Source organism: Octodon degus, unplaced genomic scaffold, assembly GCF_000260255.1.
Source record: "Octodon degus isolate 3935 unplaced genomic scaffold, OctDeg1.0 scaffold00005, whole genome shotgun sequence".
Lineage (NCBI taxonomy): Eukaryota > Metazoa > Chordata > Mammalia > Rodentia > Octodontidae > Octodon > Octodon degus.
The window spans coordinates 28,798,057-28,825,693 of NW_004524581.1; the positions used below are offsets into that span (position 1 = coordinate 28,798,057).

Here is a 27,637-nt window from a genome sequence, read left to right on the forward strand (position 1 = left end):
CTCTCTCTGGCTGTGCAGCGAACTGGGATCACCAAGGAAGGCTGGTGACCACACTGCACTCCCGTGGGGCCGGGGTAGCAGGAGTTTTCCTGTGTGGTCGAGGGCTTCGGGGCTTGGAGGCCTGGCCAGGGGCAAACACCTTCTATAGGATGTATGGGCTGTCTAATCCTAAAATAATGAAAAGTCAGTGACTTTTGGAAAGGGGCAATAGTGTGTAGACAATGCACGCCCACCTTTTAGTGATGAAGTTAGACTAACACAGTGTGCAGTTCACGTTCTCAGATCTAACACTAACCAACAAGCGTGTGTGGGTGGAACTTTTTTTTTTTTTTTTTTTTTTTTGTGGAACCAGGGATTGAACTCAGGCCCTTGCGCGCTTACCAGGGAAGCGCTTATTCCACTAAGCCATCTCCCCGGCCCTGGGTGGAACTTCTAAAAAAGATGAAGTCAGGGCTGGAGGACAGACACAGATTTCTCGTTAGTCTCTTGCAATGATCTGGAACCTCCAGTCTCGTTTTCACTAGGCTACTCCTGCCCAAGAGAGGCTCCCGTGAGCAAAGTGCATACCCAGGTAGAGAGAACACCACACAGGACACGTGCCCACGCACACGCCAGGCTCAAAGGACAGACTGAGGGGAGGCAGGTGGCAGAGGCTCCCCACAGGGCAGAGAATTACAATCAAAGCATCAACTCACAGACTCTGAGGAGATTTTCTTCAAAAGCTCAGCCCCTGGGGTTCCAACGAGTCTTAAAATGAGCTTCAACTGATCAATATCTAATGGTGGACTATAAAGGAAAATGTTGGGACAAAATAAAAATGAAAAAGCAAACAATAACAAACAAAAAGGAAACAAAAACAAACAAAATATCCCAAGAATGAAAATTAACAACCCAAACCAAGCCAGCATGGTCAGATCATCTAAGTCAAGGCGTCTGCAGGACGATGGTCACTTCAATAGGTCGGGCTCCGCCTGTACAAGGGTCCAAAGTGCAGCTGCACACGCACCCGCACGCGCAAACACACGCACACACACACCCGGGGGTCATTCTGCATACCAGGAAAGACAAGCACCTTCAGCCAGGTTTTAGCTGCCGAGGCTGCGGGCAGAAACCCACAGGCCCGCTCACCTACCTCTTCACCGTTCACCAAAGCGTCAGCAAGTCAAGCAGGGAGCGCTGGAAAGCACAGAGCTCCAGAGGAGGAAAAGCGGCAGAACACAGGAGAGAGGGAGGTGGTCAGTCTGCATTCACCTGTGCTTGCCCCATCCCGGGCAGACCACGGTGAGCGAAATCTGCCGGCAGAGGGCGCTCTGCACTGCGCCTTCTCGCAGGAGGCCGTAACAGCAGCTGAGCTCGGGAGGTTTCCGCCTCATAAAATGCAGAGAACGCTTGGCGAATTTCACTCATCCTAGGGGCTCTTGATAGGAAGCCACAGTGCCCGAAAGCTTCCGGTGGCCGACACTTCCGTGCATACTCCGAATGTATGTGCATGTACTAACCAAAACTGTTTTCCATTTGTTCTCAATGCTTTGAGTCTTGCCTTAAAAAAAATTACAAAAAAAGGGGGAAAAAAGATCCAATAGTTGATCCGTATCTACGATACTGTGGGGGAGCACGGGGAGGGGAGACTGACCACTCGATCAGCTCCTTCTCAACTCAGGTCCCAGCTGATACTTCTGTCCTTGAGAGGCCTCCCTCTCACTCCTCCCCAGCACACCGGGCCTGCTCTGCTCTCTGGGCACCAGCCCGATGGCATCTCAGTGCTGTCTGTCCTATCCACTGCTCTGCAGCTCTATCCACTGCTGGGCCACCGCCTGTCCCCACCAATCCAAGTGCTTAGCATGACCTCTGGCTCATCAGGGGCATGCAGACTCTCCGAGAACACAGAACTGGATGGAAAACTTTTTTTTGTTTATGATTATATGTATAAAAGCGAGATGACGCAACTGAAAAACAATGGCCTCTGCAAGCCATAGCTGCCCACGCTACAAGAATTACTTATGCAATGAGATGACTGGCATCTTGCCTTACTTTGTTTTTCAGAAATGAAATCTACGTGAAATGGAAGAAAATTCTCGACAGCAGTCAGTTAACACCAGCGTGCTGCCTGTTTTATCTGCACCACTGTACTGGGACACAGCCACGCCCGCTCACTTACACACTGCTGTGCACAGCAGCTTTCACAACACACCCCGCAGGGTTACAACAGAAACCTCCGGTTCCGAGAGCCTGACATAGTTCCTTCTGGCCCTTTACGAGAAGGTGTGCAAACGCCACACCGGACCTGAACTGTGTCCTGCGGAAAACAAAGACACAGCAGAAGCACGTCCACTCATGCAAGTGACTTCGAAAGTAAGAAGAGTTGAAAAAAGTCTTCTGCAAAAATCAGTGTGTTCTGAAGGGTAAAAATTCATTCAAGACAAGGACAAGATACACTTTTTTAAGCATACATTCATGGGGACAGAGTAGGACTGGAGTAAGATGGATTTTGTTGTACTCTAACGTTCAAATCCATTATCAGTCAAGGGTCTTCTTTGTCTGTTTACAATAACTCAATTTAGGGGCAGGGCGATAGCTCAGGGCAACCTGCCTGGCAAGTGCAAGGTCCAGAGTTTGATCTCTGATACCAAAAAGCATATGTAAAATTACTCAATTCACAACAACGTGGTTCCCTCAGAGTCTCCAGAAGCTGTAAGGAGGAAGGTACCTCTGTTTCCTACGGGAAAGTCCAGACCGCTTTAGTTTTCCAAAAGGTGGTCTGACAATGTAGGCATCAAATGAGCCCTCCAATAAAACTGATGAAATTGCCGTTGTTTTCCAGTCTTCTCTGTGACTACTTGAAGAGGAAACTCAAGTTTTAACCCAGCCCCGAGGATGACAGAACCTCCTTGACCCATGGGCTTCTCAGCTGCCTCGCGTCATCCCCCCCTGCCTGGAGAATGCACCGCTCCCACCGGTGACAGGGGCTCCCCGTACCTCAGGGAGGTGGCGGCCTAGATCTTCCTATGTCTAGCTACCAGTACAAAGCCAATCTTACCCTGCACAATCAAACCCCAGTTCCTCAGCCTCGCCTCCTCAGGCCCAGATCTGACGTGCAGCTTCTTGTCCGACCGAGCCTCTGCCTCCCACATTGGGATGCACACACAGAACACCCTGGCACCTCTGCGTTTCCCAGCTCTTGCAGATGTGTGCTGCGAACAAGAATACCATCCGCTGCCCCTCAGTGCCTAGCCTTTTCCCTTCCTATGAACCCGCAAGATCCAAGCTAAACAAGAACTCTGCTGTGGAGGCTTCCTGAATTTCTTGAGTTTGAATTAATTCTTTATTTTCAAAAATGGCTCCATTCCAGGAGTTTTTAATCACTCTGCGCTACGCAAATCCTGTAAGTCACTTTCCACTCTGTCCCCTCAGCCTCTGGAGAGCCGCTGCTACCCCACCCTCAGGGCCCTCCCGGGAACGGGCAGCTGAGCCCTGGCTGAGAAAAGACTCGCTGCAACACGCTTTTCAACTTCTCCTACACCACCACCTGGCCCTGGAGACCCAGAGCAACCATATTCTATGAAAAGTCTACAGACCAAAAAGGAGCCTGGAAAAGTTGCTTCGTGTAATTTCAGGCTTCAAGAACTTCTAGACACCCTATTCTCAAATGACTATACCATAAAGAGCACACAATTACAGCGCTGTGAGCGTGTATGGGCCACGGACAAAGACAGCCAACATTTACAAGCTTAGGACACAGACAGAATGAAAGAAAAATCTACTGAGCAGCTAAGAGCACCTGCGTGGAGATGTGAAAGTGTGCCAAGCTCGGCAGACATCACCACGCGCTCGCTGAAAGCCCACAAAGCCCCCGAAGACTGGAGCAACCCAAGCCAAGCCAAGCCAAATTTACTACAGTGCGGCACAGCGATTCTGCAGCAAGCTGTCCCCTGCAAGGGCTCACCCCTTTCTTCCTTTGGTAGAGGATATTTCTGTTAGTTTAAAATGCATTTTTATTGTAATCACAACTTCTCTTTTTGGTGGGGAAGTACTGGGAATTGAACTCAGGACTTCATGATTGCCAGGCCAGTGTTTCTACTGCTGAGCTACATCCCCCGTCCTCTACAATCTCAGGCTGACCTTAAACTCACTCTGTAGCCCAGGCTGGTCTTGGATCACAGGCTTCCTCCTGCCTCAGCCTCCCAAGTGCCAGGATTACAGGTGTGTACCACCATGGCTGGCTAAATTTTAAAACCATAAATTTCCAGGGCCTTTCTAAAAGCAATGAAGAAAAGCACAACAAATCAGGTCTGAGATTACTTTTTAGATCAACCTTTTTGTAACACAAGCAAATGGTAGTCAGGATGAATAGATAAGGGGAAAAAATGAGAAGTAGTAGAGCAAAGTGAAAGAGGGCTATTCCCGTCACTCTGAAGTGCTCTAAAAGTTCTTGAAGATCCCCACAGGCCAGCCAGGTGGGTAGCTGGCGATGGCAGGGCCTGCCTGCTCACGGGCAGCAGCTTTTCTGCTGGTGTCTGAAACAGCAGGAAGCCATCCTGGCGACAGACACCGAGGGCTGGAAAGAAATCCATCCTATTCCCTTCTGTTCTGGGTTGTTAAAATAGTCATTTTCATTGTCACACATAAAAAGCTTCTTACCGTCGCCCAAGTTTGTTGACAAACCTGAGAATTCTAGTATTTTGTGGGCAGATGCTCAAGTTAGAGAAGAAATTAAGTAAATAAATCAAATGAAGTATTTTTTCTTTCTCAACATTAAGATACTTGCCTGTAGGAAAGGTAAGATAGACAGCGTCTACAGGGAAACTGCTCTTTTTAGAACAAGCATGTGTGAAAGCAACAACCAACAGCCACGGCAGAGGAGACAAGAGGCTCACGTTTCATCTCGTCATCTAGGCAGAGTGGACCAGGCCTTCATTAGACCGTCTGTATCTTGTGATGTGCCTGGGACACTTCATTAGCTCATGTGGGAAAGATCAAAAGCAGAAATGCGTAATAGGAGAATTAAAGAGCCAATTTACAAGCCAAGGCTGTGCTCTCTGGGAGAAACACTGCATCTGGCACACTAGCGGGGCTGCGAATCTCATTTTCTTTTTTCTTTGGCACAACCAGGGATTGAACTCAGGCCTTTGCGCTTGCCAGGAAGGCACTTACTCTACTGAGCCATTTCCTCAGCCCCAAGAAATTTTCTTTCTTGTGTATGCTGTGGGGTCAAGAATCTGTGACAACATTTTCTGACTCATGTCCAGGTCCATGGCATCGAAGTAAGTTAGCCCAACACCTCAGAGGCAGCCCATCCACTGCCTCCTTCCCTCCCGCCTCTGTCTGCTGGGCCGCTGGGCAGGAGGGGCAGCCGGTCTAGGCGGGACGGCCCTGCTCTCCCCAGAACAACACTTCCAGTATTGAGCCACATGGAAGGGTTCTGCAAAGGCCCAAGCCTAATGGTGCTTGTGGGTTATTCAACACTGGGAATGTAATTAACATGACTGGATTACAAACTTAAAAGTGGTTACAAATGGTAACTTTCACATCACGAGTATTTTACCACACTATGAAAAAATTTGCAAAAGTGGTAAACTTTATGTTTTATATATACTTTATGACAAAAACATTTTCAATTCTGTTTCTAAGTTACGCTAGTCATACCTCAGCAGCCACACAGGCCAGAGGCTATAAAATACCACATTGGACAACAGTTATAAAACATTTGCAATACCACCAAGTGCTAGCAGGTAGGAAACTGGAAAGCCTTCCACAAAAAGCACCCTCTGGAGGCTGCCTCAGCAATGAGCTGCATTTGAAAATCATAAATAGTGTAGCTGTATGCCTTTCGAGCCAGAGGAGAAGGTGTGGGGCCAGCACAGGCTCCCAAGGCTTGGAGCAAGGCAGCTCTGGAAACCAGAACAGCAAAACACTAGAAAGAAATTTCTTCATTCTCCTGGTACTCTAGAAAGATGAAAGACTGCTAAAGTAACTTTTCAGGATCAGCCAAGATTAAAGCTGAATTCAGGGCTGGGGAGATGGCTCAGTAGAATAATAAGCGCTTCCCTGGCAAGCGCAAGGACCTGAGTTCAATCCCCGGTTCTGAAAAAAAAAAAAAAAAAAAAAAAGCTGAATTCAAATGAATTAAACTCCAGTTGGGTGTGGGGTGCATGCCTGTAATCCCAGAACTCTTGAGGCTGAACCGGGAGGATCACCACAAGTTTGAGGCCAGTCTGGGCTGTATAAGCGAGTTCAAGGCCAGCCTGGGCTACACAGCAAGACCCTGTCTCCAAAAGCCTTCTGGTTGTTCTCCATCTTGCTGTACACCACAGTCACCTGGAGACTTCATCAGTACACCGAGGTCCCCACCCTACCTACAGGGGAGTCTTCTTGTTCAGGCAGCCGGAGATTTTTACATCTCCCCAAAGCGATTCTGCCGCACAGTGAGGGTTAAAAGCCACCGTGCTGGAACATAAACGCCATGCTCTGCGGGCAAGAGGGCTGCTGGGAAACCTCCCTTCTCTCCTGTCAGGCAACCAGCGCTCTATCTGCACAGATGGCGGCCGACAAGAGGAAGGTTAATCACCCTATGCACACAAAGCCTTTCCTCTGCGTTTCTACAGTCCAGGAGGCCAGGCACCTGAGAAGAGAGCTGCGCAGAGCAGAAAGTCACACTGAATTATTAAAATCAGAATTCATTACATGAACTCAAAACGAATCCCTTATTAAAAATCTTAAATGCTAGCTTGTTGACCTTAATCTCATAGAAGAAAATGCAGGAAGCACAAAAGGCTATTCTTTGTATATGGTCCTTTTTTGTTGTCCTAGGGGTTGAGCCACAGCCCCAGGCATGCTGGCCACATGTGCTACTGCTAAGCGCCCTCCTGCCAGACCTCTTTATTTTTTTATTTTGAGACAGGGTCTTGCTAAGTCACTTTGGGTGGCCTTGAACTTGTGATCTTCCACTTTCTGAGAAGGAAACATTTTTTACGGATTGAAAGCATTTTAAGGGCCAGGGAGATGGCTCAGTGGAATAAGCACTTCCCTGGCAAGCGCAAGGGTCTGAGTTCAATCCCCAGTTCTGCACAAAAAAAAAAAAAAAAAAAAAAAAAGAAAGAAAGAAAGCATTCTAAAAGGCTCATGACAACAGGGAGACCGGGCCATAAAGGCACAAGAACCACTGTGCTTTGAAAACTTCCTACTGCCAACTTGCCAAGGAGATCCATCCTGTGCCACCTGTCACAGAATTTTGCTTTTCATTAATCATTAATGGGTCAACAATAATGCGAGTGGAGCAGAAAAAACTGTTCTCAAGACCAGTAGGGAAGAGGATGGCCAGCATTTCTGGGAAGCTTTTGGTCTAAATGTTTTCCAGATACTATCTCACTCAGTTCTCACAGCCACCGTCTGAGTCTCGTTCTGTTATCGTTGTTTTCTCGTTAACGGAAACTGAGAGGCAGGGGTTAGAACACCTGCTCAGAGCCACCAACTGGAGGAAAAACCCCAGGCTCCAAAGGTAGCAAGTCTGACTCCGGGGCACGGGTCCCTGACCAGGGCTACGCTGTCCACCTCTGCCCTCAGTGTCAGCAAGACAGGCAAGCGTGGCAGTGGCTAGCCAAGTGGGACCTGGAGGAATGCACAGCACTAGGAGGAAGGGAACAAGGGGACAGAGGACAGGACAGGACAGCATCTGCTGCAGAGGACAAACCCAGAGGAAGCAGGATTCTTCCCTAATTCTCTCAACCAAAACAGCAACATACACACCAAGTTTTAAGAGGCAGATATAAAATGAATGAAACAAAGGATGGGGAGAAATACTAGGTGTTAAATAAAATTACAATCCAGGGCAGGAAACAATAAAGTGAACTACACAGAGGGAAGCTGAACCAGGAACGCTCTGAGAGAATGAACAGCTTTACCTGAGGAACAGAGCTTTCTCAGTGCCTGGGGGAAAGTACGCTGTCTCCAATAGAAAGACAGCTGAAAAGCACAGGAAAGTGAGGGACCGCACACAGTCGCAGAAGTACACCCCACACTATACGCAAGTACGCTGACGTCGTGTCTTTGAAACCAAGTGGGTTTGCCTAGCAGAGCGGCTACACAGCTTGCAGAGAGAGCTTCACGAGCAACAGGAGAGAGGCAGATGCAGTGTTTCTAAAAGCTTACCCCCAAGCACCTGAGGACCAGGCAGCCGAACCTCACACAAGCCCCTCCACCAGCGCTGGACATACATTTTTAACATTTTCTCTCCCTACACCTTTTCCCCATAGGGAACTTCTGAGAGTCCCAACAAATCACATTTTGTGACATCAGGACTCAACCAAGCCACGCGCACATGGCAGAGGAGAAAAGCTGGAAACCAGACTAGAGTCAATGGCGTTTGGATGCAATCCATATTCAGACAAAGCCATGTTGGGAAACAAAGGCATACGGCAGGATGACCTTCTCACTTCTTGCTTTTACTATTTGTTGTCAAACAATAAGCATGACAAAAGTCACAGGCAGGTCATTCCAGGGACGTGAACCACACGGAACAGCCAGACAGCCTGGATTTACGGGCAGCTATCTGCGCTCAGCAGGGTTTGTACAGACTTGACCTGTCGCTGGGATCTAGAACTCCTCTCCACGAGTGCGCTTGGGTCTCTGAACTGCGTGGGAAGGCTACTGTGACAAGGGACACGCACTGCCAGGTTGACAGAAGGGGTGTTCAGCCTGTGATAAGTTTTTCCAACTCAGAAATAAACTGAAGGCTTTCGTTGGCAAGGTAAGCGATTCAGCACAGCACGGACACAGTGAATATCTGGGCCGTAAAAGCAAGAAATGGAGAGCCTTCCCCATAGGGAAGTCGAGGCAGCGCACAGCCGTGGACCCTGCAACACAGAAGAAACGAGGACCCGAAACTTTTGAAAGGATACGGTCTGTACCAGGAAACAACGTCCTTCCGGTCAACAGCTCGGCCATTATGCATCCCACTGACCAGATGTCCACTGGCAAAATTAAAGGGGAGTAAAGGAACGGAGCAAGAACACAAGAAAAAATACGTAAATGAAGTAAAAGTGCATGCACCATCAATATCGTACCATCAATATCACCGTACTCGTGACAAATGACACCATGACTAGGGGCAAAATACTCAACAGTTAAGACATCTCATGTTCAACATCTTACTCACTTTTGTAGAAATAAATAAGTTTATTAAGACCTTTACAACTCTTAATAAAGGGATTCATTCATAGGGCAAGCAAAACATACTTAAGGCAAAAGAAACAAACTACTCATAAGGGGGTCAAAGTTTGGTACTGGTAGCACCCATATTCTCTCAAGGATCTTCCTTCCTCCCTCCCTCCCTCCCTCCCTCCCTCCCTCCCCATGATCAGACTTTTCAAATAATATAGAAGGGTTAAGATTATGAACCCGTCGTCTTCAGAAAGAAGTACTCAACATTTACGTTGAAAACATACATGAAGAACACAACAACTGCTAAGTTCCGAAGCTTGGAAACTGTATATAAAAGTGCCTTTGCCCATCTAGGCAAATGACGCACTTCCTATTTGTAGGCATTTAAAGGGTCACCAAGGGAAGGAAGATGCTCGCTACTCACACACATCACTACCTTTCTATCAAACTCATTCAAACTAGTATTGGCAAGGCAGAAAGCCCAACGTGACAGCACCTGTCTGGTTGTAATGCATCCAGTTCAGCATGATCTCGGGAGCCCTGTACCACCTGGTGGCCACGTAGCCTGTCATTTCGTCATCTGTATGTCGAGCTAGTCCAAAATCCAGAATCTAAGGGGAAGAAGAGAAATCAGAAACTGGGCCAGGCAAGATGCTTAGACAGCTACCACAGGCAGGGGAATAATCTACTGCCTTATTAAAAAAGGAAAACAACGCAGTGTTTTCATAAATGGATTTCCTGGTCCACACTTAGAATACATGGTAAGCACACTACTAGACTTTTTTTTTTTTTTTTTTTTTGCAGAACCGGGGATTGAACTCAGGCCCTTGCGCTTGCCAGGGAAGCGCTTATTCCACTGAGCCATCTCCCCGGCCCCACTACTACACTTTTAAAAATAAGTAATTTAGTCTTTTGAAACATAGGTCTCATTATGCAGTTCAGGCTGGCCTTGGCTCACTTTGTAGCCCGGGCTGGTCTTGAATTCACAACAAACCTCTTGCCTCAGCCTCATGAGTGCTGGGATTACAGGAGTACACCACCATACCTTTCTTTTTTTTTTTTTTTTTTTGCAGAACCGGGGATTGAACTCAGGCCCTTGCGCTTGCCAGGGAAGCACTTATTCCACTGAGCCATCTCCCCAGCCCCTCACCATACCTTTCTTAACAAATATATTCCATGAAAAATAAAAATGTGACTCCTAGGTGCAGAACAATAAAAACATCCATACAAATGCTTACACGCGCATAGCCTTAGGAGCTTTACATAGCCCCAAACCAGAACAGAAGCAAGGGCCAGAAGAGAGGGGTAAGCTTCCCCTCCCCATACAGTGGACTACTACCAGGGTAAGATGGAAGAAGCTATCGATACCTGTAACAATACAGATAAAAACCGTACTCAGCAAAAGCCAGATGCACAAAAACATGATCCCACTCACTTGAAACGCTGGGGAAGATCCAGCTATGGTATGAGAACACACAGCAGTGGCTGCTGGGAGGCAAGATTAGGCATGCAAGGGTTAAGATTACTCGGAAGCGGGCCGGGGAACCTTCTGAAATTGTGGAAATACTCTTTATTATAAATGTGGTGGTCACATGGATATGTAAGTTTGCCAAAATGGTGTACTTTTTTTTTTTTTTTTTAATGTATTTAGTACAGGGTCTACAGGGCCTCACTATGCAGATCAGACTCTTAAGTCTCCCAAGTGCTGGGATTCCAGGTGCACGCCACCACGCCTCTCAATCGCCAGTCTCTGCATGCACCAAGGGCGGGGCTGGCATGGCACACCAGAGGTCGAACCCTGGTGCCTACGTCTGCCTAGGCAGGCACTTCAGTCCACTGAGCTACCCGGCCGGCCCAATGTGTACTTTATTGCAATTGTTTGTTTGTTTAAGTACTGGGGAATCAAACACAGGATCTGACACCTGCCAGCCAGGCAGGTGTTTATGCCACTGAACTATCTTACCTCCTCAGCCCTGTAACTGTTCTTCAAAATTTGATTAAAAAAGTGCTCGCTTCGGCAGCACATATACTAAAATTTGATTAAAAAAAAGAAACAGGGGCCGGGGAGATGGCTCAGTGGAGTAAGTGCTTCCCTGGCAAGCGCAAGGGCCTGAGTTCAATCCCTGGTTCCACCAGAAAAAAAAAAAAAAAAAAAAAAGAAAAGAAACACAAAAGAGTAGAAAAGTTCTCTGTTCGTTTAGTAATACTTAATTACCAAATTTCATATTTAAATTATTCTTAGTGAGTGGGATTCTGCTGCCTTTTTTTTTTGGGGGGGTGGTCTGTTTGAGATAGGGTCTTACTATGCAGCTCAGGCTGGCCTTGAGCTCACTTTGTAGCTCAGGCTGGGCTCAAACTCTCAAAGATCTCCTGCCTCAGCCTCCCATGTGCTGGGATTACAGGCGTGTGCTTCTTAGGAATCTATTTATTTTAGTAATTACATAGGATTGCTTAGTTGGTAGTCAGACTATAATTTTCCTTTCTTATAATTAATATTATTTATTTATTTATTTTTGGAACCAGGGATTGAACTCAGGCCCTTGCACTTGCCAGAGAAGCGCTCATTCCACTAAGCCATCTCCCCGGCCCCTAATATTATATTTTTATTATTTTTTTTCCTAATATTATATTTTTAATTCAATTTTATTTTACAATGAAAATAAGACACCTAATGGCATGTTAGATGTTACTAAAACAGCCTCTTCAGTCTTCGGTTTAAACATCAAAATCTGATACTCCTAAGAACAATACAAATTTTCAGATAAAAAGTCACGGCTTAAAAATTAAAAAAAAAAAAAAAAATCTAGGGGGCTGGTGAGATGGCTCAGTGGTCTAAAGCACCTACTTAGAACAAGCTTAGCAAAGCACAGGGACCGAGGGTTCAATCCCCCAGCACCACATGCCAGCCAGCCCCGCCCCCTGGTGGACTGAGCTGGCCACACACCCCCCACACAAATAAATAAATAAATAAAATTTAAAAAAAAGAAAAAGTCACGGCTTATAAATTCATTCCTGATGGAAGTTTGCTGGGGTAGTCAAATCATCTGAAGATGGAACTCACAGTCACCCCTGCCGCCCCCACTTACCTTCAGCTCACAGTCTTCATTCACAGCTAGGTTACTTGGTTTGAGGTCCTAGGGACAAGAACAGAGAGGACAGGTCAACTGTGCGACACGTGACAAGCTATCGCCTCACAGCCACCCGTGAGGCTCTCACATCGATGTCAAGACCTCGTCCTGCCATCCGCGGGCTATCTTCCTCCCGCCAGCAGCCAGGCCAAATCAGCCTCACACAGGCACCACTCAGAGATTTCTTTCAAGTCTAAAACTTCAGCAAAGCTACAACCAGCCAGTCACTATCTCAGTGGTCACAAGAAAGCTCACGCGCAGAGGCTAGCCGCATGCCCCCCAGGCCCCCCACCTCCCCGCAGTGATGGGAAGGGCCCCTCACATACCCTGTGGATTATGTCAGCTGAATGTATATACTGCGAAGAGAAAACAGTCAGTTAGAGCAAAGCTGTCTCTGACTTCCCACTGTCGTACTCTAGGACTTATCTGGGGTACACTTTCCTGAGTCAATAACAACTGCCGGTGTTCACTGTGGCCTTGGAAATCAGTGTCATCACGAGGGTTCTACACCTTTACCATGACTGTTAGGGGTTTCCATAGCCATCAGCTCTGCTCACTTGAGCTTTCAACCTATTTTCTTTTTTAAATTTTTTTTTTAATTTTAACATTTATTGTGTGTGTGTGTGTGTGTGTGTGTGTGTGTGTGTGTGTGGCCAGCTCGGCCCACCAGGGGGCGGGGCTGGCTGGCATGTGGTGCTGGGGGATTGAACTGCGGTCCCTGTGCTTCGCCAAGCTTGTTCCAAGTAGGTGCTTTAGACCACTGAGCCATCTCTCCAGTCCCTCAACCTATTTTCTGATTATCCTGCTGCAGCTCAGTGAGGACTGGGAGGTGCTAAACATCAAAAACAGCTCAATTTCTCAACATTGTTTATCTGCTCCTCCCACAACTGAACTGGCTTCCTTGAGGACAGCTTTTAAAAGCCTCAACAGGACACCGACCAGATACACACTAGAGCTACTAATTTGCAGATGTAATAGTGAAAAGTTCTGAAATCTCAGGCATTTATAATGAGTATCTGTCGGTAAAATGAGAAGATGCCTGGCCTTGCTTCGAAGAAAAGCAATCCACGGTGTGAGAAGCACAGAAGGCAGCGTGCCCGCTGGGAGAGCACGACAGCTCCTTATAGGGCGAGCCCCTCGTGAGGCCGGCTTGAGCTCTTTGAAAGAAAAGCTGCTTGCTTAAGTCCTGAACGGAACGAGGGGAGGAGCTGGCCAAGTCACTTCTCCAAAATACTGCTGATACTGTCTGTACCTTTAGACCTCGAAGAATCTGGTAGATGAGGAACTGAACATGGTCGTCCGTAAGCTTCTGACATTTCACGATGTTATTCAGATCTGCCCCCATGAGATGGGTCACCAGATACCTGGAGAGAAGACCAGCGTTACACAATCCGTCAGAACCCAAGCGAAGTGCTGATCTTCTTAACGCTTTCAAAAGTCTTTAAGGAACCCCCCAGTAAGTGCTGCAATGATAAGAAGAGCTCAAAAGCTTCTTATTGGGAGAGTCAGAAGGGATGGGGCTCACTGTCGACACTATTAGTCTAATTTTACCTCCTGTCACTGAATCGAAACATTTTTGTACTCTGTCCTACTTGTATGTTTCTCTAGGTTCTCTAAAGAAAATAATAAAAAGTAAGGCAAAAGCAAAGGTAGAGGCTAGAAAGATAAATGTGCTGGCGTCAGTTTTCTTAACAAAAAATATTATGTTTGCAGGAGACATACACAGTACAGCTAAGTGCATGACCAACATAAAGCACTTTATCGTTTTTTAATCCATTATTAGGATATTTTCACCTTATCACAAAGCTTCTACATGGTGGGATCCAAAATAGAGTATCTTTAGTTTTTCAGACTATTAGGTCTCCTTTTTCAGGAATGGCTGGGAAGAGGGCATCGCCCCTGGAATACCCCTGCATTTACCTTAGAGGAAGGAGGAACGCATCCGCTCGCAGGCAGGACGAGGCATTCCAGGCCTTCGCAGCACGGGTGTGGTCGTGATTATTAATCCTCTTTATGTGGTAAGATCAGGGAACAATTACATTCAAGCCCAACAGGTTTGCCACTGAAATGCTAGACCCAATGCCATAACCCACTCATTACTCAATTACACAGCTTGGGATTGGAACCATCAGGCCAGGACTCAGAGGTGAAATTTTTAAAGGTCAGGGAGGGGACTTGCTTTCCTCGAAGAGGAGCTGGAGTTTTTCTCCAGCATAATTTCCCTGTAGGCTGCCGTTCTCAATTTCAGGAAAGTCAATGGGATTAGCTTAGCTGTAACCGGGTACACAGGGTACAATTTTAGCATCTGATGCTTGTAGAAGTTCAGTTGTTCCTACTGCTTTGAGGAAAGGGTGAACTTTAGACATAATTTAAAGAGTAAATTAGGGCCGGGGAGATAGCTCAGTGGCACAGCGCCTGCCCAGCAAGTGCAAGGTTGCTAGTTTGATTCCTGGTACAAAAAACCCCAGTAAATTAGACTCTGCAGTGTCTCTACCAAGGCAGCTCTGACTGGAGAGCTGTTCTAAGCGCCACACAACCCAGCAGCAGCACTGGCACCGGCTGGCAAGCAGCACTACCCTGAGTCTCACACTCTTCTCACCACCGCTCTGAGGCACATCCTGTCAGGATTTCAGGGACAGGCCCCAGGAGCAGAACAAGGGTAAGGAATCCGGGCAAGGTCAAAAGGAGCAACGACGTCACAAACGTAGGGCACCCTCTGAGGCATGGCACACACTGCTTCCCAAGTCTTCCACAGAATTATCAAGAGAACAATGACCTCTTTAAAAAGCTTTATAAACCAGATGTGGAGCATGCCTGGAATGCTAGCACTCTGGGTGGCTGAGGTAGGAGGAGCTCAAGTTCAAGCTCAGTCTGGGCAATTTATGATCCTGACAAAACCCTATCTCAAAATTTAAAAACTGAAAAAAGGGCTGGGATATAGGTCAGTACAAAGGGTCTGGGTTTAACCTCAAATATGGGGGGGGGATGTAAAGGTCACAGTAACATGGGAAACACTATCTCAACAGTTTCCTCAATTCCTTAATAATTCTCAATGTTTATTATCAGAATCAATCTTTAATGAAGAAAAGCTACCAAGAACCTAGCATAATCCCATCCTGATCAGTCACTACAGTTTTTATTTATTTTGTTTTGGGTTTTTTGGATTTTAGGGAAGGGTCTACAGGGTGTTCAGGGTTTTACTACTAGATCGGACCCATAGCGATCCGCCTATTTACAGCCCCACGAGAGCTCGGATTACAGGTGCGCACTACCACGCCCAGTCTCAATAGCCATCTCAGCAGGGCTGGCATGGCAGGACCAGGGATCAAACCCCTGGCCCTGCACCTGCTCGCAGGCACTTTAATCCACTGAGCTGTCTGGCTGGCCTACAGTCACTAGTTTTTTTGGTTTTGGGGGGGTTTTTTGGTGGAACCGGGGATTGAACTCAGATTCTTGTGTTTGCCAGTCAAGCGCTTATCCTATTGAGCCATCTTCCGGGGCCCAAATTTTCTTTTCTTTTCTTTTCTTTCTTTCTTTTTTTTTTTTTTCCCCTGCGGAACTGGTGATTGAACTCAGGCCCTTGCACTGGCCAGGAAAGCACTTATTCCACTGAGCCATCTCCCCGGCCTACAGTCACTAGTTTTAAACCTCAAATTGAAACATTTATTCTGATAAATATGAGGATGTTGTGAAAAACTGGTTGTTCTAAAATCAGGAGTCTCTTCAAAAATCTGAGCTAATGATTGCTGTACCTATAATGCTAATGGTAAATTTCAAAGCTCAGGCTACAGAAGCAAGAATACAATTTCAGTCCTACAAGACTATGTTCTTGGGTGGACTATTCCCCGCTGTATAATTTCTCCCAAGCCTCTGCTCCATTGCAGCTCTAGGCTTTCCAGAATGAGATGCGACTGTCCTACCACAAGGTCTCTGCCTGCACCACTTTTCCCCTAGTTACCCATACTCTGAACTCCACTTGCAAACTTTGCTCAAACCCCACGTGAGGGAGGCTGCCCTTACCACTCCACTTTAAACCTCGTCTCTCTTTATAGATTCCTCACTCCTCTTCCTGTCCTACTTTTTCTTTTCTGCAGTATTCCCTGCTAACATACTGTATCGCCTCCCCGTCTGCAGGCCCGTTGTTGTCATCTACCTGTGCCGTCCGAGGGCAGCAGGGCCGTGCCTAGCTCAGTGCAGTGCCTAGTGCACCTAGAGCCTGTCTGGCAGGCAGCAGGCACTCCCGTACCACTGGGCGCATGACTCAGGACGAGTCACACAGCACTACTTACGACCTGGGAAGACACGCACACCACGATCCTCCCTGGTACGCAGACCAGCCTGTTCTACAGCAAGGGGTACAGACCCATTCAGCATCCAAGCAGGCAGCTTAGCAAGCTCGGTTCACAACCAACTATTCTCACTTAAGTCAATGGTTACCAAAATGTATCCTCTACGCTACTGGCACCACCAAACTAGGCTCAGTGTTGTAGCATATGGTCTCCATTGGAGGGTAAAACAAAAAAAGCTGGTTAAGAGTGTTGAGCATAAAAAAAAAAAAAAAAAAAAAGTCAAGGGGCTGGGGAGATGGCTCAGTGTAGTAAGTGCTTCCCTGGCAAGCGCAAGAGCCCGAGTTCAATCCCCGGTTCCGCAAAAAAAAAAAAAAGAGTGTTGAGCATGCTATCAGCCAAATCGACCCGACGTTCATGCATCGTTCATTCGTTCACTCACTCCACCCACATATACTTCTCCTTGGGCACTGGTGGGGGCAGCATGATGAAACAGGTTAGCTGAGAAGAGGCGTTTTTAAAGGCGCAAGCACAACGCAGCATGACCAGAGCCGCAGAGAGGGTGCTAAGTGCTGGAGAACGCGCGGAGCAAGGGCCCTAAGCGAACTAAGCAGCAGGGAAAGGTTTCTTGAAGGACTCAAACTCTAAGCATGGCCTTGAAGTTTCTTTGCCTATTTTAGAGAAAAGGGTGGCATTTTACTATCACATCAGAAGTAGACTGTCATTTTTTAAAAGAATGTGCAGTTGGGGCTGGTGAGATGGCTCAGTGGTCTAAAGCACCTACTTAGGGGCTGGAGAGATGGCTCAGTGGTCTAAAGCACCTACTTAGAGCAAGCTTAGCAAAGCACAGGGACCGCGGTTCAATCCCCCAGCACCACATGCCACCAGCCCCGCCCCCTGGTGGGCTGAGCTGGCCACACACACACACACACACACACACACAAATAAATAAAAAAGAATGTGCAGTTTACTTAGATTCCAAGCGTGAGTCAGCAAAGACATGTACAAGGGGTGTCACCAGCTACCACAGTCACTGACCACAAACCTTTTTGAGAAGGAAAAAACAAAACAAAACAAAACACATCCACCCACGCGAGGTGTGGGACACATGCCTGCGGTCCTAGCTCCCTGAGAAGCAGAAGCTGCAACAAAACTTGAGCCCACCAGTTGGAGAGCAGCCTGGCAACACAGCAAGACCCCACCTGAAAAAATCAAAAGCTCCTGCAAAGATTAACATTAACATAGTTAATCTGCTCATCTTCCTCCCAATCGTTTATTTTCCTGTATTACCTATTTTGAGTACTCGGTCTGTTCTCAAAGAATAGCAGTACTTCTGTAAGCTCAAGTGACTCGACTGGATATTTCTTCCCATGGCAGGAGGAAGGTACTACTTCCATGTGGACACGTACACACACACACACACACACACACACACACACTCTCAGAACTGATGCAAAATGTCCCCAGATATGAAAGAACGGGTTATTTTTCTACTTCTATAACACTTCTCCATCCCATACAAACCTTTCTGCAAACTTCACAATTTCCTCCATTCTGATTTCTCAAATTTCGACATCCACACCTCAGCCCTACTTGTTTCTGCAAACCCAGTTCTTACTTTCTTTAGAAGAGTTCCCGTTCCAAGCTTCTCTAACAGTTTGAGATCACTTTGCACTGTACGTTGTTTAGACCCTAGACTCTGATCTGACTCCATCCTGTAGCTATTTTAAGTAAGTAAGTATGCTCTATCTCTGAAATGAGACCAAAAGCAACTGGAGGACATCGTTTTGGTCTCTTCCACTGACTTCTGACACAGTATTTACTCAATATGCAGAGTTATCAGCAGGCCTCAAATGATAGTAATAGCCTTTGGACTTTAAAAAAAAAAAAAAGAAAAGCTATAGTGAGAAACAGATTTAGAGCAAAAAAACCTGGGATGCAATTTTGTAGGTATTTGTGTATAATTAGCTTCAGCTCTTCCAATCTTAAGTTTCCTCATTTGAAAATTAGAGATAATAATATGGACCTCACAGGATTGTATCAGATGAGAAAACTTATGCCCAAGCCACTGTCAACCACAAGATGCTACTGAATAAAATGACATTCGTAGGACAGAACTGCCTATGCACATGTTTTCAGTTTCACCCACATGCACAAGACCATGTTTTGAAAGAAAGGATTCTATGTCAAGAATTCAAACCAAGTCAGGCATGGTGGTACACACCTGTAATCCCAACATTAGGAGGCTGAGGCAGGAGGGTCACACAAGTTCAAGATCAGCCCGGGCAACTTAGTGATTTAGTAAGACTGTCTCAAAAAATTAAAAAAAGAACAGGGATGTAGTACAGTGCAAAGGCACTAGGCTCTGTCCCCAGGACAGCAAAAAGAAAAAAGGAAACTGTAATTGGATATTAATAATGAAGAACATCATTACATAAATTTTAGTTCCTGGAAAAGTCTCAAATCCACTGCAGAGTTTTACCTGACATGCTCATCCACAAACCTGTCTAATATATTAATAAGGACCCAGGAGAAACACTGCTTCTACTAAAATTAAATCTTTTTCTTGCAAATTATGTAATGTGTTTGGGTACAGAGAAGTGAAGGCAGAGTTGTCATACCACATAAAAGTAAAACCTGTTATCCTTGTCCCAATCCCACCCCACCTCCATCCAGTCCCCTTTGCTGTCTCCTCTCTCAGGCAACCTGGTCACTAAGGCTTAGGACAAAGGCCCAGATGAGGCGGTCCGTCCCCATCCAGCTCCTCCTTCAATTCCCACTTCCCCAACCTTCTGATGCCTAACAGGCTTGGAGCTCAGGGTGCACAGGTCCCTTTCTGGCAAAGCCTTCTCTGAAGACACCTCATGTTTGGGAGTAGGCAGCAGCAGAGCTGAGGCCCCTGTGCACACACTGTACCTGCCCCGCCATCGCTATCTCCCTTCATCTTTTCATTACACAACAGCAAGGGGCCTGTTATTCTTCTCAGTACCAACAACTTAGAAAAGAAGGATCAGACTTTACCTCCAGAGAGCCTACATGTGAGAGAGAAGAAAGCCAGGAGCAGGTGGATAAGGGCAAGGTCTGCTAAGAGCAAAGCAGTGTGAGGACCAGTCAGTGACAGCGTGGGTAGGAACACAGCAGAGAAAAGGTTCTGAGGAGAGGAGAGGAGCCTCAGTGGTCCTGAGGGAAACGGACAGGAAGGTACTGCAGTGATGTCAGGAACCAGCGCAGCTGCCCGCTGGGAATGGCGTGAGGGAGCACAGGGCCGAATAGGGCAGGATCTCCCCAGACTTCAGAGACTACCTTTTGATTTGATCTTCTGAATTGTTCTTCTCTCGCATTTAGAAGTCTGAACTCAAAGGGTATGGATTATGTTTGTTATATTTCTCACAAGTTAGGTCTTATAGAAGGTAGATAAATATTTATTGAACAAAATCAATAAAACAGAAATTCTCTTTATCAATTCAATGCCTTCAGTTCTGTGAATATTGAAATAAGATTGATCCCTGGTAACAAAACAATATTTTTCCCCCCTTTGGCTCACTCAGTCCACACTGGGGGTGGAGCTGGCACTGCATGTGGTGATGGGGACTGAGCCGCGGTCCCTGAGTGCTTGCCTAAGCAGGTGCTTTAGACCACTGAGCTATTTCTCTAGTCCCCCCCAAAATAAAAAATTTAAAAAAATAAAAGAGTTGAAGGGAAGTAAAGGGAATGGGAAAAAAGAATTAAGACATATTATGTATAAATATAAGTTCCCTATAATGAATGTGATCCTTATGTATGGCCAATACATATATATTAATAAAAAGAATAAAATATAATTTTTTTTTTTTTTTTTTAAAAAGAGGAGGCTAAACTTATTAGTCGGACACGTGCACCTGCCAGCACCAATATCCTCTGCCTGTGGGCTTTTACCAAGTGAAGGCTGTCAGGTGACGTGGCTGCCTCTTACAAGACCACAGAAAAATCCAAGACTCCACTTCCATTTCCCTCTCTGAGAATGAAGCAGAGGTCAGAATTCAGTGCAGGAGACCTGGGGCAGGAAGTTGTAAAAGAGAGAAAACTTGGCAGAAAACTAATTTCCATCTAACCCACTCGAATCTCAAATTTGACTAATAGTGAGAAAATATTCTGGAGTTTAGAAAAGGGTGGTTTTAAAGGTTGCGTAATTTCCACCTACCCCATGACAATTCAAATTTCCTGAAATAGTTCCCCAGGAAAATTCAAAAGCTCTCCATCGCTGCTAAGCTTGATCAGAGATAGATAAAGCAATTAAGAAAAAGCAACACTGTGATTAGAGAAGCTGCAGTTGGCTCTGGGTTTCGTTAGGTTCTAACACTGACTAGTTAAAATCTTTGCATTTCTAAGTATCTACAGCATACAATATTTTCACCTATGTGGCCGTTAGCCAAATACTTCTGTCAAGAAGCCAATCAAAATATCGTAATCATTTTTAGTCATTTACAAGATCTAGCTATTTTAACTGCACATTTTCCAAACACCATCTCCGTCTGTAAGATTCAGCAGCCTCATGCTGTTCCTAATGAAGAAAACTCCTGCCTGGTTCTGGTCGCGGTTCTGGTCCTGGTCCCGGTTCTGGTAGCCTGGGCTGCTGCTCACACACGTGCAAGCTGCCATGCAAGAGCAGCAGTGATCCACAGCCACCAGGGTCAGGAGCTAGAGGACAAAATACTCCACATCTGAGATGCACTCAGGGCAGCTTCTCGGACCTGGGTGGTCTTGGCCCAGCTTCCCACAGTGGTGACCGCTCCATCCACCCTCTCACCAGCCTCTCCCCTTCTCTATTTCATGCCCCGTGCCCCGACCATGGCTCCTGAGACACAAACTCTGCTTCCCAGGAGGACAACGATAGAGATGGTCACGAAACCGGCAGGAGGAGAACTGCTCCAGCTGTGGGCTCTGCCCCCGTCCCAGTGCAAACACCTAACACTTGGAAGATCGGCAGGTAAGCCAGTATCACAGCCCATACGCACAGGCGAGAAGAGAGCAAAATAGCCTATCTGGAGCAGCAGCTAAGGTACATTTACTGAAAAGCATCTTTAAAAGGTAGGAGAGGCAACTGGAGAAGAAAAGGCAGAGTCAAAACTCCCTCCACTCTCTTCTCTGTGGACCGTGTGAGGACGCAGCATCGACTCTCTGAAGGGGGCACCAGGCGCTACAACTGCAGGAGGTGCCAACCTGCGCCGCACACACCACGCATCTTCCATGGCACCCCACACATTTACTCACACGTCATTGAATTCCTCCAGGGACCTTGCAGGTGTGAAGACGTCCAACAGTCCAATCACCTATTTAAAAAAGAAGAAACCAAAAAGTAAGCATTGAACTCACCTTTAGGCCTTAATCGCTTTAAACAGAACTACTTCCAAGTCCAGTTACCTGAGCCGGTCACAGCATCATACACTTAATTCCAGCTGATTTTTTTACTCCAATTATGATTTGATTTTTACTTGTTCATAGCACCTTTCATAATAACCTACTTATTTCATCATTAAAAATCTTTCTCTTTTATCAATAAAATTATGGGGGAAAAATAAAAATAAAAATCTTTCTCTTTAAGATCTTTTCACAGCCAATAGTTTTTTGTACGGCCAGCTCCGCCCACCCTGAGGGCGGAGCTGGCGCAGCATGTGGCACAGCATGTGGCACAGCCGGGGATCAAACCATGTGGCGCCTGCCTAGGCTTGCCTAAGTAGGCGTTTTAGACAGCTGAGCTATCTCCACGACCCACATCCAATAGTTTATTAGAAGGTAAAGAGAGTTAGAATCCTCTGTGCACATGGACAAGTAGTTTAACAAATGAACGAAAAGAATAAGTCATATTTCTTCTTTTGGGTCCTTTTTGAGACAGGGTCTCGCTATGCAGTTCAGGCTGGCCTTGAACTTACTTTGTGGCCCAGGCTGGTCTCGAAATTGCAACAATCCTCCTGCATCATTAAGTCACGTTTCTGAAGCAGTAATTTTGCTTCAGAAGATGCCTTTAAAACCACTATTTTTAAATTCCAAAATATTTCTCACTATATTCTTTTTTTTTGGCAGAACCGGGGATTGAACTCAGGCCCTTGTGCTTGCCAGGCAATCGCTTATTCTACTGAGCCATCTCCCCAGCCCTCGCTATATTCTTGAGAGTACTTTTTTTTTTAGTATATGTGCTGTCAGTGAACACAGTATTTTCTGAGAAGGATTTTTTTTTTTTGTGAGGGGCGCTGGCTCAGGACACCTTCAGGGCAAGTCTGGGAAGGCATGACAATATGGAGACTGAACCACAGCAACCTGAGCCTCATTGCTCTAAGTACTCACTTAAACAACTGAGCTAATGGGCAGGCCCCCCACAGCATTTTCTGAATACTAAGTAAGTTTCTTAATTATTCTCAGGGATTTAGATCAGATTGCTTAACATGAACAGAGGAGGGGCTATCTTTACCTCAGGATAAGGCGAAGAGCTACCTAACAGTAAGCCATGGTGTCTAGGCAGGCTTTCTGGCCATAGATTTATGCTGCTGATTTACCCACACACAGCACCCCTACCCTCCTACTGCCCCCCAAAAAACCTAGCACTCATCACAACAGTAAGACACGGAAAATGAGAAATAACGTTCTTCATTTCCAGTGTGCCCCGTCAGCTCCAAGGGGATCTTAGGACAAAAGCTAAATGAGCACCACGAAAACTGGACCTGTCTGGCCTCACTACCAAGCTGCTCTCAACCAAGGGAAACAAACCACTTTAATGGCAAAGTAAAGCTCAAAACACTACAAGAAAAAAGAAAACTAATGAGGATGTTACTGCGCACACCCAAACATCAACTTTTTTTTTTCTATATTTAGTACAGGGTCTACAGAGTCTACAGGATCTTACTATGTAAATCGGACTCACAGTGATTCTCCCGTTTTCAGCCTCCCAAACACTGGGATTAGAGGTGTGCACCACCACCCCACGTCTCCATCACCCTCACAGCGCACCCCGGGGACCGAACTGGCTCTTGAGCACCAGAGCCTTGCAAGCCTGTATAAATTGTTCCAAGGGACACAGAGTCACCCTTCAGATCCTTGCCCACACAACTACATGCAAGAAAACCAAAACGCCACATAATTGCACGAGCCATTATAATTGTCATTAACATTTTGGGATATTTTCTTTGATTCTTTTGATGTACACAAATTAAAGAGGGGGTTGGTTTTACACTGTGTATAGTTTTATATCCTGACTTTTTACTTAACTTACAAGGACTGTTCTCATATTCCTTTCAGTGATATTTATTTACACCATATCTATCCTTTAAATAAGCCATAACCTGACCGTAGTATTTGGTAAATAGATTAATAGTAAATGAATTTGGTGTCTTCTCTGAGCTCCATCCACCTCATATGAAAGACAGAGGGTTATCACTGATTGTTTTTATAGTTCTGTAGGGAAGATGAAGGAGGCGATGCGCCGAAGGCAGGAGGCTAACAGCTAAGTAGGGATCACGCCCCACAGAACGACAAGATGCAGCACTCAGAAGTAAGCTCTTGGACGCAGCTATGCACAGAGCTAAACAAAACTACCCAACTGAGCAAATATGGCTCCAAGAAACGCAATGAACTAACTTGGAGATAACAAGAGCACTAGTTATAATATTTAACATATTTAACGCAAGCACCAAAAGGAACTTCGTAAAGCCATCCAGTTACATTCAAGCACTTTCAATTTTTTCATGTGTGACTTTTACCATATGCCCCTCTTCCACTCATTCATTGTATTACGGAGTATTAATCATAAGGAAAATAACGCAATGCAAACATTTACCAGCATTAAAATAGATCGGAGACCATTTTAGGAATCTTCCATAACCTCCTCATGGAAATTATCTTTTAAGTCATATTTTAATCTATTCCTTTACTCCTGCTATTATGTGATTTCGGCCACCTAAAAATAACACAGAAACCAAATTTCTTGAAAGGACCTTTATGACACAAGCAAGCAGCAAGTATCTACTGGTTTACCAGGACGAGGTTAGTGTAAGGCCTTCCACATAAATTTTTTTTGAGGGCACCAGGAATTGAACTCAGGACCTCATGCTTACCAAGCAAGTGCTGCACCACTGAGCCGTATCCCCAGCTCCCCAAATAAAATTTATGAAAGGATTTTCTTGTTTTTAAATTTCAAGAGGTACCGATCTCCAGGCCCAGAGGAACTGCCCAGGCGGCAAAGGCTGCCGCCAGAATGCTGCCTCCCTAATTGTCCCTTGAGCAGGTGATAATGACAGCAAGGTCACAAGTTCAGTGCAGACCAAGCCACACTGTGCTGGGAGATCAACTCTCACCATCACAGGCAACATCACCTAGCATAGCCACTCAGGTAATAATCATGAATCTGTCATTTGTCACTCATTACCACCAGCAGGAGGGATAACTCCAGATGTGGGTCAGAGGCACATGTGTGTAAAAGGTCACATGTGCACGCCAGGCATGGTGGTGCACGCCTAGCTTCCCAACACCCGAGTGACCGAGGCAGGATGGCCGAAAGTTCGAGGCCAGCCTGGGCTACACAATGAGTTCAAGCCCAGCCTGAAGTATAGAGCCAGACTCTGTCTCAAAAAACCAAAACAAAACAAATAACCAATCAAAAAGTCTGTATGCACTCTGAGCCCTAAAAATTCTACTTGTTACTAATACCCAAAATTTACAAAAACTTTTTAAGCTACTCTTGTCACCTCTGGAAGCTTGGCAGCTAGCTAAAAAGTAGGTGGTGACTCAAAGCTGCTGTTTAAAAAAAAAGTGGGGGAGGGGGGAGCTCAGTAGAATAAGCACTTCCTAGCAAGTGTAAGGGCCTGAGTTCAATCCCCAGTTCTGCCAAAAAAAAAAAAAAAAAGAACAAAGAAAAGGAGGCTGAAAGAGGACTTCTCTGAAAATCCTAAAAACTTACTGGAAGTCTTGGTTCTTTGCCCAATAAAACTACTTTCACATTGTAAGCACCTAATAAATGTTTACAGGATGGGCTGAAAGGCAGGAAATTTTCTACACCAAGTCACAGTCCTCTGACCGCTTCCCATTTCCCCTTGAACACCTGTCAGAAGCACACAGAGGCACGGGGCCCCCACCACGCTCTTGCTTCTGTTCAGAAATACAAATCGCCACTATCTGATTTATGAGGTCAGCCTCTGTGGCTGGCACCTAGACATTTAAAATAAAAGAAATTAAAAACGGGTGGCTTGTGAGCAAGGTGCTTATAACAACTTAGGCGGATTAAACCTCTTTTTCTGATGCTGGCAGCAGTCCTCTGTGGAGTACCGCCGCCTGTCCTAAATTAGAATGACCGAATCTCAGCCCTGTGCTTTCAAGCTTGCAAAGCACATTATGTTCCAAAGGCAACTTGCCCAACAGCATACTAGCCACCTTCATATAATGATCTCATGAAAGCACAAAAACACTAAGAAGGCTGATTCTTATAGTTCCAGAAAAGCCACAGTACAGATGCAATCCAAAATATTGCAACCCAATTATTATCCAAAATATGTCTGTCCTAAAAAACAGCAGCTTAAATTGTCTAGGAAGAAAAGTACTAGTAATCTCTCAAACCAGATGTTCTTAAATTAGCATAAGCTACATCAGCGGGCTTCCATCCCAGGGCTTCCAGAGGTGCCTTGGGTTCCATAAATGTTTGGTTTGGATTCTATTTTTGAAATATTTTTATGCTTTAAAAGCTGTGACAGGGCCGGGGAGATAGCTTAGTGGGATAAGTGCCTGCCAGGCAAGCGCAAGGTCCTGAGTGTGATCCCCAATACTGCAAAAAAAAAAAAAAAAGCAGCTGTGACATTGTCTGCGTCATATTTGTTAAATGGCAACAAAAACCAGCATACACATTCAGATGTGTTAGAGATCAGGCACAAACACATCAGCACAGCTGCCAGGACGCTTTGATTTTAGGCAGGCCTACGCGGCACCCCTACTCGGCCAGCTTTTTCCACATATCTCAACTCCTTGTAAACATGTCACTGATTAGGAGGGCCGCAGCTCTGTGCTAATGGGGGGGGGGGTGTTACACATACTGACCCCCCCCAGGGCCTGTCACACAGTAGACAAGTACTCGAAAGCCACATCTCAAACTCATTTTTTAAGTTTTGAGTCAAGGCCCCGCCAGCTGGTCCGTGCCAGCTGCCACACCTGGTCTTCCTGCCTCAGGAATTCCAGGCGGGCTGCACCGCACACAGCTGCGCTGGACATTTCAAAATCTCAGGTGTGTGCACAGCTGCTCATGAAGCGCATACTCGGGAACAGAGTTATCTGTACAAAACAGGGTTTAATAGTGTGCCATCAAAATAAAACACAGATTCCCTGGCAAGCGCAAGGGCCTGAGTTCAATCTCCAGTTCTGCCAAAAAATAAAAATTAAAAAAATAAATAAAACACAGAAATAAACAAAAAGCTGCACTCATGATTATAATAGCACTCACTATGTAATTACAAATCTATGTGTCCATGTCCTCAATTAGGAAAAGCAAGGGCTGGGGAGATGGCTCAGTGGAATAAGCGCTTGCCTGGCAAGTGCAAGGGCCTGAGTTCAATCCCTGGTTCCGCTTAAAAAATAAAAAATAAAATAATTTATCAATTAGGAAAAGCATGTACTAATAAAACAAAGTTTTACTAGTAAAGTAGCATTTAATTTGATTTTTTTTCTTACTATCAAGAAAAAAGTTGAGGGGCCGGGGAGATAGCTCAGTAGAATAAGCGCTTGCCTAGCAAGCACAAGGGCCTGAGTTCAATCCCTGGTTCTGCAAAAAAAAAAAAAAATGAAAGAGAAAAAGAAAAAGAAAGAAAAGAAAAAAGAAAAATGTTGAATTGTTAAAAAAGAGTTTGAACAAGCAAGTCCAAGTCTGCAGATTTTGAATTTTTCTACAAAGTAACAATCAGATGAGCTGAAGTTCTCTCAAATCTCTTTGGCCACATTTCTTTTTTTTCTTTTTTAAATATTTATTTATTTATTTATTTATTTTGTGTGTGTGGCCAGCTCAGCCCACCAGAGGGCGGGACTGGCTGGCATGTGGTGCTGGGGGATTGAACCGCGGTC

At 45.7% G+C, this 27,637-nt stretch overlaps 1 protein-coding gene across 4 annotated transcripts in view; it reads right to left on the reverse strand.

Annotated features, from left to right (window-relative positions):
• Mapk14 (mitogen-activated protein kinase 14) overlaps nucleotides 1-27,637 on the reverse strand; it is a 72,283-nt gene that overhangs the window by 13,299 nt on the left and 31,347 nt on the right. For 3 of the 4 annotated variants that reach the window (XR_002822057.1, XM_023720448.1, XM_004624192.3), the window contains exons 3-9: nucleotides 21,821-21,879; nucleotides 13,537-13,648; nucleotides 12,611-12,640; nucleotides 12,243-12,290; nucleotides 9,653-9,767; nucleotides 8,895-8,966; nucleotides 696-775 (exon numbers count right to left, since the gene is read on the reverse strand). Coding sequence is in view for 3 of the 4 variants with exons in the window: in XM_023720448.1 (XP_023576216.1) it covers nucleotides 696-775; nucleotides 8,895-8,966; nucleotides 9,653-9,767; nucleotides 12,243-12,290; nucleotides 12,611-12,640; nucleotides 13,537-13,648; nucleotides 21,821-21,879 (516 nt within the window). In the remaining variant the exon portion in view is untranslated. The remainder of the gene's footprint in view (nucleotides 1-695; nucleotides 776-8,894; nucleotides 8,967-9,652; nucleotides 9,768-12,242; nucleotides 12,291-12,610; nucleotides 12,641-13,536; nucleotides 13,649-21,820; nucleotides 21,880-27,637) is intronic. The other variant, XM_004624193.2, reaches the window with a different exon arrangement.